We start from the raw sequence: 12,154 nt of genomic DNA, 5'->3' as shown, positions 1-12,154 counted from the left end.
CTTCTGTTTCACTCGACGACTTTCCGTCGATTACTACGAACTGTGACCTCTGACAGGAAATCACAAATCCAGTCACATAACTGAGACGATATTTCATAAGCACGCAATTTCACTACAAGTCGCTTGCGTGGTACAGTGTCAAAAGCCTTCTGGGAAGCCAGAAATACGGAATCGATCTGAAAGCCCTTGTCAGTAGCACTCATAATTTTTTGGTAAATAAAGACCTAGTTGTGTTTCATAGCAACGATGTTTTCGAAACCCATATTTAGACACATGGATTGACTGGCTCACGCGTTGACTGGCTCACGCATGAGGTTCTTCTGCATTAATATCCTCCTACCGTTTGGAGAAACATCTCAATGACACACTGCCTGTTATGCTGATGACTAACTGCTTAAACAAAACAAAAAATTGAGCCATCCGCTCAGAGCTCTTTCACTTCTGCTCATCATCCTATTCAGGGGCCCGACGCATTACAAAGTTTGAAAATAAGTGTTGATGCCGTTGTAAGATGCGATGGTGAACATCTCTCCAGTCGAGAAGTATGTTGCCCTTATTTCAGCATATGATGCAAATTTTGTTGGAATATACTACCCGACAAAAGAAGTGAGTGTCCAGAAGATATGATCGGAAACCAACGTAACGTCGAACTTGTCCACATCACCGACGCCTAGGTAAATCATTAAATCTGCGATGCTCTTTGGCAGGTAGAGTTGGTATCAGGGTACATTAGTGGTGCTCGTATTTACTGTCGCTTACAGGTCTGGTAGGATATACACTGATCAGCGAGTACATTATGGCCACAGATCTACTACCGACATACACCCGTCCAGGCGATAGCAGCGTCATCTAGAGAGGAATGAACGTTAGTCACACACACGCACGTTCTGTCCGTGCGTAGAATGAAGAAGGCGCGCGATCTGAGTCTGACGAAGGGCAAATTGTGACGACCCTGAGACTATAACGATACAACCTTCCCAAAATTCATATGAAATGTCCGATATCACCTTTATGTGTATCCGCATAGTTATCGGACAATTCAGTGCTTCCTAAGGCCTTGTATGTGTGTGTCATATGGTGTCCCAGCTATCTTGTCCACCCAAAATCTCTGGAACAATAACCGCTATTGGAAAACGACTTTCACCGGTATCAATGTAGGGCTGGGGCCCATGAATGTACATATTTGGAAACATTCTAAAACGAAAGCACATGTGGTTTTTTAACACACTTACGTTTTTTTAAATGTACCTCCTATATTTTTTCTTCAGCAACCCATAACATGACAAAGCACATACACAATGGCGTTGATTGCATAGCAATATTCCCATTACATCCCGAGATATTGAGACGCGAAGTTGACGCTTGAAACACCCGACGTGCGCTGCTAGCGCACGTCCTGAGGCTCAGGCGCGAACCCCATGCTGCCCGCAATCGCGATGTGATTGACAAGTAAGTGTCCCTCTTGATAAGTATGGAGGTGTGATTACACATGTCAATCACATCGCGATTGCGGGCAGCATGGGGTTCGCGCCTGAGCCTCAGGACGTGCGCTAGCAGCGCATGTCGTGTGTTTCAAGCGTCAACTTCGCGTCTCAATATCTCGGGATGTAATGGGAATATTGCGATGCAATCAACTCCATTGTGTATGTACTTTGTCATAGTATGGATTTCTAAAGGAAAAAAAATATAGGTCCATTTAAAAAAAACATATGTTTGTGTTAAAAAACACATATGCTTTCGTTTTAGAATGTTTCCACATATGTACATTCATGGGGCCCCAGCCCTACATTGATACCGGTGAAAGTCGTTTTCCAATAGCTGTTATTGTTCCAGATATATTATGGGTGGACCAGATAGCTGGGACACCCTGTGTATATATACTGTCCTATTTGATGAAAAACTTGATATTAATTGCGAAGGCGTGTGGAATGTTCTGGAAGGACGTGCGTTGTAATTATCGGTGGACTGTTGTCACTGATAAAATTATGTTCATATACTAAATTAACTAAGCAAGAAATTGAAGTAATAAGTCCTTAGCAATAAATATCTAGAGACTGCAGAAATGTTAGCATGAAAAATCATTGCTTCTAATTAACAAAATGATAATCTAAAAATCCAGTAACAGAAGACCTCACTATCATGAGAAAGAGCTTAAACGTTATTACCAAGCGATGTATTTTCATTTGTTATTCATTTTTATGTCTTCCTCTGCAATTAATATTCTTTGTAATTACATTTCTAATGAACTCTCCAATTGAAACTTCCTGGCAGATTAAAACTGTGTGCCGAACAGAGACTCGAACTCGGGACTTTTGCCTTTCGCGGGCAAGTGCTCTACCAGTTGAGCTACCCAAGCGAATTCTGGGAACTCTCCAATTGTTTACGTCTCACAGTTTTCCGATTTCCAGAATTTGAGGCCTTATTTCTGCATTTTATGTGGGTAATCGGATAAAGCACGAGCTCTGTACTACCATTGAATATTAGTAACTAATTCCAAACACTAATTAAGCAAATACAATAGGAGAGACATTAATCTAATTAAAGTTCAGAATGATTTCCTTATGGAAAACTAAAGATATTAATATAAAAGATTGTCATTCAATGCCGTATTTTATACCTTGTTCGGCTGTAACATCAGTTTCTTTACGTTTTGTAAATTTTAATTGTAACATCAAAATTGTACAAAATTAATAAAGCTTTATTTTGGAAGCTATTGTTAAAATTTTATATAAAGCGATGCTGTGACGAGTCAGTTTTGAAGTTACTTTTGGAAGTCAGAGACCAGTGAAGTCTGGCCCTGTTACGTTTACACGACGAGAGCGCAGTTCGGATGTCAATTAATGTGAATAAATGTAGTGAAGCATGAAACTTTCGCATTCATTCATCAATCGACGACGCAGAAGAAACTTAAGTGAAATTCAACATGAATCGTTATAAGGCTCAGCACGAGCTTTCAGAAATTGCACGACTTGTCGGGTGCTCGTGGTGAGCGTTATCAACACGTGCCGAAACAAAGGTGGAAACCACGTCCACGTGTCGTGGAGTTTGGCGGTCATCCCTCATTACAGATGTTTACTGGTCTCATTGGTGAAACAGGACAGGCGGCGAATGTGGTGCAACTAACATCAGACTTTAATACTGGGCGGAGTACAAGTGTGTCTGAACACACAGTTCAGCGAACATTCCTAACGATGGACCTCCGCAGCCGACGAGCCATGTTTATGCCGATGTTAACACCACGACGCCAGCAACTACGACTGAAGTAGGCACGTGACCTTCGGCACTCAACATTGATGCAGTGGCAGAGCGTTGTATGATCGCAATTCCTTCGTCACCTTGTCGATGGGAGGGAGCGAATGTATAGTCTTCCAGGGGCACAGCTCCTTGACACACGTACTGCGGAACAGAAAAGTTGCCGGCGGCTCCATTATGATCTGGGGAACACTCAAGTTGGCAACCATGCATCCAGTGGAGCTCGTACAAAGCTCCATGACGGCCAAGCAATGTTGCACTCTGATTGCCGACCACGTACGTCTCTTCATGACGACAATGTTTCCCGACGGCAGTTTCATTTTTCAACAAGATAATGCGCCATTTCGCAAGGACAGGGGTGTGATGGAGTGGTTAAAGGAAAACAGTGGGCCGCAGAGTAAATTTGATTCAAGTGGTTTTCCATTTCTTTTATTGCAGTATTCCACATCATCTTTAGATATTTTTGTAAGACGCTCTGACGATCTCGCAAACTCATTCCGACCTTATCATCCGACGGTACTATAATTTCGCAACACATCAGTTGTATGGAACCTCGAGCAAAATTGATTTAACAAGAGAAGTTTGCATATTAAATTTCGCATCTCGCTTAATACGCACGCAGTCGATCCGTGATTGCGATCGTTGTACTGGCAATTTCCCCTTCTGTCTGAATCAGCGATTAGATTTCAAATTAATTGATTAAATCTGTGCTCTCCCTACATATATATGGGCTGGACATAACGGCTACTTATGCTTCTCCACATGCGTGAGAGGTACCATGGAAACGTCTACGGTTAATAGTTCATTATTCCGTCCTTCAGTTAAACTTACAGCGTTATTCTCCATAGTGACAATTCAGAACTATCCAAGTATGTTTCTGTCTCTTTCTGACTTCCGACAACATACTGCTATAAAACACTTAGCAAATCTGTTCCTTAGTTCTGTCGGTTTCTTTCTGCTGTCAATAAACCTTTCATCTTTTCAAAGTGTTTTTAACCCATAGATACTCTTACTTCCTCCACAATGCTTCCATTTCCTGTCTCCATGCTACTTTTGTACGTAAAAGATAGTACTTGCTCCAAGGTCCTTGCTTCCAACGATATTTTGACGGAACCATCACGTTTCAATTATTCTCATCACTTTGGCCTTTCTTACATTTATCCTCATTCCATAGTTTCTGCCCAGTTTTATGACCCTTTTATCATAAATCGTAGTTCTTCCGATTCAGGTGGCACTGCTTGATCATCTTCATACTGAATTTATTTATCCCTTCGCCTTCTGCTATTACTTTTTCTAATAATTTTTCTGTTAGTTTCTCTGCATAAATATTGAAGAGCGTCTGTGACAAACGACACCCTTGTCTAGCACCTCTTTCAGCGCCTGTCCCACCTGTTTCCTCTTCGCCAAAACTTACTACCATTTTCTGTCTTGTATAGAATTCGTTTACAAGTACTCTATTCCCGGAATCTACACCGACAACTAACATCTTTCTAGTTTTCCAGAAATGTATGTTAAGGACCAAGGCACATGAACAGTAATTTCTTCTTTCACTCAACACGCAAGCTGAATAAGATAGTCTCCAACATTGATAAGGAGTACTCTCCGCCATGCACCTTACAGTGACAATCTGATCAAAAGCATCCGGACACCTATTCTTGGACATTAATATAGGCTGTGACGACCCTTCGCCCTTATGACGGCTAGATCTCTGCTGGGGCCACTTTCGATCAAGCATCCGAGTGCCTCTAGAGGAATGGCTACCCATTACTTCACAACAGCCAAAACCAGAAAAGGCACTGATGTTGGACGTAGGAGCTGGAGCGAAACCGACGTTCTAACTCGACCCAAAGGTGCTCCATTTGGTTCTGTTCGGGACTCTTGGGCACGCAAATCCGTTACAGGAGTCCACAAACTACTGACTCCCAGGTTTTATGACAGGGTGCATTGTCGTGCTGAAACATTCATCGTGTCCGAAATGACAGTCTGCTGTACGTAGTATACAATGCTCTAGTGTTCATATCCGACCGCATTTTTAGCGTTTTACTGAGGGTAACTGGGTGGGCCACACCGTAACCACGCTAAAAGCAGCCCCATACTGTAACATCACCACCTCCGTACTTCACTTACTAGACTACTCATGATGGTAGGTAACGCGCTCCGGGCATTCACCAAACAAACACCCTTTCATCGGATTGCTTCAGGAGAAATAGTGATTTATTAGTTCAAATAATTCGTTTGCAGTCATCTACCGTCCAGCTGCGTTGCTGTTTACATCACCTCAAGCATCACTATGCATTGACTACAGAAACGAGTGACTTAGGAGGAGATGCTCGACCATTTTGTCCCATTGGTTTTAATTCCCTAAGCGCAGTCGTTGTGCTGACTGGGCAGCTGGTAGCATTTTGGAACCCAAGAGTGATTAGTTCCGCTAATTTCTTGCGCTTTTTTGTAACCACCTTCTTCAATGCTTGACAGTCCCTTCCCTTAGTACACGAGGTCTACCTGGTCTTCATTTTGCTTTGGTTGTTACTTGGTGTGACCACTTCACAATCACATGATAAAAAGTCGAATTGGACAAGGCAGGGGTGAAATGTCCATGATGTTCAGTCTACATCCAATGATAAGCTCAGGTCCGAAGCTGCTGAGGTCTCCTGACCTAACCATTCCGCTGCTACAAGAGTTGCGCCCAACCGAAACCACGCTTCAGTAGTTTTGGTATAGCACATAAATGACGGAGAAAATGCAAGGATTACCGGTAGTATTGGTAGGGAAAGAAATATTGAAACTTCCCCTTTGAACGTAAAGAAAGACTGTGCTGGTAAACTTCTGCGTTATTTGATACTGAAACTATTGAGTAAAACTGAACGTACTCAGTTTCCTCTTTACTCATTCTGATCATTTCTAAACTGACACGCAGTGTTTTAGCCCAACGCAATCTGACTTTTAATAGTCCCTACAAAAGAATAGCCCTGACTAACAATAACCTATCCTTCATGAATCACTTACATCACCAAAATCTTCGTTACTCGAACTACTACAATACAGCGAGCTCCAATACTGCCAGCTAAATAAAAGGTCCTAATTACTGAATGCAGTAACTACTGATACGCATACAGTTAGCAAATGAAAGATTTTAATAGAGTACAATCAATGTATTCATCTTAATAGTGTTAAAAAGTCATTATGTATTAACCTTAAAAGTGTTAAAAAGTCATTTTATGCGTAACATCCAGTTTGACAAATTTCACTTTTCTGACTGACACACGTCCAAATGGTCCGCTCATATTAACATCTCAAATCTCTCTCTCTCTCTCTCTCTCTCTCTCTCTCTCTCTCTCTCTCTCTCTCTCTCTCTCTCTCTCTCCACCTCCAACTGCCCAACACCCAGCACTACACTAACGAATAACTCCCAACGATGGGTCCAAGCAGCCACAGACTGCACACAGCGCAGTTAGCGATTTTAATAGAGAGCGCTACGTGGCATTACCAACAGCCTACTTAAAATATGCGAGAGGGAAACAGGGAGGCGACGATTAATTAGAACCGCACATCATCCCGTGTTACTCCATAGTGTATTTTATACCCATAGAATATATATTGCAATTTATAAGTACTAAAAATTAGTTGATTGCGTAACTTCTGCACCTTTATGTAATCGAAGTAATTACTCTTGATGCAAGGACAGCTTAATGTGCGCAGACATAATAATATATCTGATTATTGTCGTTACTTTGTGCTCAGTAGAACGTTCATCATGATCAAAGGCAAGAGTTTGATATTATTATTGATAGTTGCAAAAGTTGTCATGAATATGAAAATCATGTTTTATATAAGCTCGACGAAGTGTTGAATCGAGGTCCGATACAAGTTTGGTTTGCGTTATTATTTTATTTTTTTATTTTTAGCATTTTGTTGAAGTTGCATATCCTGGCCTTCATGATAAAAAAAATTGTTCAAATGGCTCTAAGCACTATGAGACTTACCATCTGAGGTCTTCAGTCCTCTAGGCTTAGAACTACTTAAACCTAACTACCCTAAGGACATCACACACATCCATGCCCGAGGCAGGTTTCGAACCTGCGACCGCAGCAACAGAACGATTCCGGACTGAAGCGCCTAGAACCGCTCAGCCACAGCGGGCGGCCCCTTTATGATAAATGTGTATTGTTTCCTGCATTTTTGCTATAACATCCCTCAGTTCGACGTTACAAGTGAAGAATTTTAAATATTGACCACCCCGATTTTAGTATGAATACCGTTTTTTATGTTTTTTTAAGTAACAGAGAGGAAGGTAACTATGGTAGAACAAAAATTTACCGTCGGTTACGCGGCTTTTTGTATATCCTCACGCCTTTTCTAGACGGTTTACTGCTTCCGGTTGTTAGGGACATCTGGCAAGACAGTGACACCACATGTAAAGAAAGCGATCTTTAGAAGGTAACACCTGATACGTATGCAACCCACTTAACGTTTAGGTAATGAGGGCACGACCTTAAATGGCTAAAGCTACGTAGTCTACCCTGGCTTGTGGCAGTCTACGGTAGTTTTACAACTCTGTCTGCTACTGCTTCTCTACTGACAATACGTCCGCAGCTCGTGGTCTTGCTTTAGCGTTCTCGCTTCCCGCGGACGGGGTCCCGGGTTCGATTCCAGCCTCGAAATGGCTGGGTGTTGTTGTGTTATCTTCATCATGATCATCATCATTCATCCCCATTACGGTCGGAGGAAGACAATGGTAAACCACCTCGGCTAAGATCTTGCCTAGTCGGCGGTGCGGGCCTCCTGCATCATTCCCTACGCTCCTAGGAGTATGGAACTTCATCCTCCCTGACAATACAGTACACCCCGCCGCAATCTACATTGGCGGATCCACCTCTCGTGATGTATTGTGGACAATTCTGCATTACGTAAGGGTCTCTGTCTGTGCATCTTTTGATGATGATGATGATGATGATGATGATGATGATGATGATGATGATGATGATTGGTTTGTGGGGCGCTCAACTGCGCGTTTATCAGCGCCCGTACAAATTCCCAACCTTTGCTCAGTCCAATCTCGCCACTTCCATGAATGATGATGAAATGATTAGGAGAACACAAACACCCAGTCATCTCGAGGCAGGTGAAAATCCCTGACCCCGCCGGCATCGTTTGAGAGACGGTTGTGGGACCACGGCCGTTCAGTACAGAATGTCAAATCAAACGCCTTTCAGCAATCTAGATTTCCAAGTTATTCTATTGGGCTACCAGTTTAGGCAATAGAGTACCCCATCTTCAGGCCCCCTTACCGATATGTAGGAAATTTCCAGCATCGGTTCCTGTCAAAACAGGAGCCAGCATTCAAAGCCTGGTATTTGTAGATTTTTGAGACAGCGGTCATTTCAAATATCACCTGCCAACTCGGCCGAGACGACAGGTGATGTTTGAAATGACCGCTGTCTCGAAAATCTGTAGATACCAGTCTTTGATTCCTGGCCCTTAATTTGACTGCAACCGGGTTAGAAGCCTCCTACAGGGTGGTCCATTGATAGTGACAGGCCCAAATATCTCACGAAATAAGCGTCAGACGAAAAAACTACAGAGAATGAAACTCGTCTAGCTTGTAGCGGGAAACTAGATGGGGCTATGGTTGGCCCGCTAGATGGCGCTACCATAGGTCAAACGGATATCAACTGCGTTTTTTTAAAATAGAAACCCCCATTTTTATTACATATTTGTGTAGTACGTAAAGAAATATGAATGTTTATTTGGACCACTATCAGGTAGGTTTTTTTAAAATTACAATACAGAACCTAGGTACGTTTGAACATTTTATTTCGTTGTTCCAATGTGATACATGTACCTTTGTGAACTTGTCATTTCTGAGAACGCATTCTGTTACCATATTAATGCAATAAATGCTCAAAATGATGTCCTTCAACCTCAATGCATTTGGCAATACGTGTAACGACATTCAACAGCGAGTAGTTCGCCTTCCGTACTGATCGCAAATGCATTGACAATGCGCTGACGCTTGTTGTCAGGCGTTGTCGGTGGATCACGATAGCAGATATCCTTCAACTTTCCCCACAGAAAGACATCCGGGGACGTCAGATCCGGTGAACGTGCGGGCCACGGTATGGTGCTTCGACGACTAATCCACGTGTGATGAAATATGCTATTCAATACCGCTTCAACCGCGCGCGAGCTATGTGCCGGACATCCATCATGTTGGAAGTACATCGCCATTCTGTGATACAGTGAAACATCTTGTATTAACATCGGTAGAACATTACGTAGGAAACCAGCATACATTGTACCATTTAGATTGCCATCGATAAAATGGGGGCCAATTATCCTTCCTCCCATAATGCTGCACCATACATTAACCCGCCAAGGTCGCTGATGTTCCACTTGTCGCAGCCAATAGTGCATATTATGCCGGTTTACGTTACCGCTGTTGGTGAATGACGCTTCGTCGCTAAGTAGAACGCGTGCAAAAAATGTCATCGTCCCGTAATTTCTCTTGTGCCCAGTGGCAGAACTGTACACGACGTTCAAAGTCGTCGCCATGCAGTTCCTAATGCATAGAAATATGGTACGGGTGCAATCTATGTTGACGTAGCATTCTCACACCGACGTTTTTGAGATTCGCAATTGTCGCGCAATTTGGTTCAAAATGGTTCAAATGGCTCAGAGCACTATGCGACCTCACTTCTGAGGTCATCAGTCGCCTAGAACTTAGAACTAATTAAACCTCACTAACCTAAGGACATCACACACATCCATGCCCGAGGCAGGATTCGAACCTGCGACCGTAGCAGTGGCTCCGTGCCAGACCGTAGCGCCTAGCGCACTGCCACTCCGGAATGCTCGCGCAATTTGTCTGCTACTGATGAGCGGATTAGCCGCGACAGCAGCTAAAACACCTACTTGGTCATCATCATTTGTTGCAGGTCGTGGCTGACGTTTCACATGTGGCTGAATCCTTCCTGTTTCCTTAAATAATGTAACTATCCGGCGAACGGTCCGGACACTTGGATGGATACGGAGCAGCATACATAGCACACGCCCGTTCGGCAATTTGATCAGAATAGCCATACATCAACACGATTTCGACCTTTTACGGAATTGGTAAAGGGTCCATTTTAAGACGGGTAATGTATCACGAAGCAAATACTGGCTGAATGTTACGTGATGCCACGTACTTATACGTTTGTGACTATTACAGCGCCAGCTATCACAAAGCGAAAAATGTGGTCCAACTGAAACATTCAAATTTGTTTACGTACTACACGAATATGTATTAAAAATGGGGGGTCCCTATTTAAAAACAAAAAAAACGCAGTTGATATCCGTTTGACCTATGGTAGCGCCGTCTTGTTTCCCCTTCAGGCTAGACGAGTTTCATTCCTTGTAGTTTTTTCGTTTGATGGTTATTTCGTGAGATATTTGTCCCGGTCACGATCTATGGACCACTCTGTATATATCGTTGAGGGGGCCTGAAGATGGCGTAGTATATCGCCGTAAGTGGTAGCCCAATAAAATAACAATTTGGGAATTTAGACTGCTGAAAGGTGTTTGATTTGACATTCTGTTACATGCTGGTGACCGGACACTTTTGATCAGTAGACGGGAGCCCGCAAGTATTGCTCACTGATTTAGACACCCCTCTGCTCGGTGCACTATTTTCAGCGCTACGACACAGCACGTAGCGCGGCGCCGATGATTTACGGGGAGCACTTGTTGACTCGGCGGTCCCGGCGCCTCGCTATCTGGCCTAATTACGCAGGTGGCGCGCGGCTAGGCCCCAGTGCTCTAGACACGGCCGCCGCCGCAGTGCACTGCGTACCTGCGCGACGCCGGCGCATGGAGCCGGGCTACGCGGCTTACGGCGGCGACGCCTCGCCGTCGGCCTGGCGCGGCCAGCCCCGGGGTCCCGGCGGCCGCCGCTACCTGCCTGTGCCGCTGCACCGCGGCATCAGCGCCCCTGAGTACTACCCGCTCCAGGCCGACGTGCACCAACACCAACAACAGCAACAGCTCACCGTCTTCCCGCAACTTCGCCGCTGGCCGCCAGAAATGAAATTCCTCGGCTCCGAAATTAACAAAGTTTACCAGCAGCAGCAGCAGCAGCCACCGGCGGCTCCTCCCCAGGTACCGTGCTGTTCCTCCTACACCTGCCTCCGGCGGTGCAACTTGCCCAGCCCCTGAAAAAAAAAAAGAGCTTCTCTCGTGGTGATTAAACTCGCTACAAGCGTACCTCATGTGAAGCCACCGTACACCTGTTACTCAAACAATACTGAGAATATTCATCCTAATTGGAAGGAGAATCAGCATTCGCTGTATATATATATATATATATATATATATTGTTGTTGTCTTCAGTCCTGAGACTGGTTTGATGCAGCTCTCCATCCTACTCTATCCTGTGCAAGCTGCTTCATCTCCCAGTACCTACTGCAACCTACATCCTTCTGAATCTGCTTAGTGTACTCATCTCTCGGTCTCCCTCTACGATTTTTACCCTCCACGCTGCCCTCCAATGCTAAATTTGTGATCCCTTGATGCCTCAAAACATGTCCTACCAACCGATCCCTTCTTCTAGTCAAGTTGTGCCACAAACTTCTCTTCTCCCCAATCCTATTCAATACCTCCTCATTAGTTACGTGATCTATCCACCTTATCTTCAGTATATATATATATATATATATATATATATATATATATATATATATATATATATATTTGTTTTATTATCGGCAAAATCGATTTTCGGTCACTTAGTGACTATCCTCAGTGCTAGAAGTTAAAAATTTCACACAACGATCAGAGAGTATAAAACAGAAAATCACACCTACACTTGCGTATGAACATAACATGTGGTATTAACATACCTGTAATATACAATTAAAATTGGTAG

The 12,154-nt window shown here is 43.6% G+C and overlaps 1 protein-coding gene across 5 annotated transcripts in view; it reads left to right on the top strand.

Annotated features, from left to right (window-relative positions):
• The window catches only part of LOC126355837 (proton channel OtopLc-like), a 642,361-nt gene that overhangs the window by 101,741 nt on the left and 528,466 nt on the right, over window positions 1-12,154 (top strand). For 2 of the 5 annotated variants that reach the window (XM_050006296.1, XM_050006294.1), the window contains exon 1: window positions 11,050-11,388. The exons of 1 other annotated variant lie outside the window; for it this stretch is intronic. In XM_050006296.1, coding sequence (XP_049862253.1) covers window positions 11,101-11,388 — 288 coding nt within the window. In that variant the 5' untranslated portion in view covers window positions 11,050-11,100. Of the gene's footprint in view, window positions 1-11,049; window positions 11,389-12,154 lie in introns of those variants that run through there. 2 more of the 5 variants (XM_050006291.1, XM_050006290.1) reach the window with 1 other exon arrangement.

The sequence above is a fragment of the Schistocerca gregaria genome, chromosome 3 (assembly GCF_023897955.1).
Source record: "Schistocerca gregaria isolate iqSchGreg1 chromosome 3, iqSchGreg1.2, whole genome shotgun sequence".
NCBI lineage: Eukaryota > Metazoa > Arthropoda > Insecta > Orthoptera > Acrididae > Schistocerca > Schistocerca gregaria.
The sequence above is the reverse complement of the archived record's forward strand: the minus strand, read 5'-3'. Positions and strand labels throughout refer to the sequence as shown.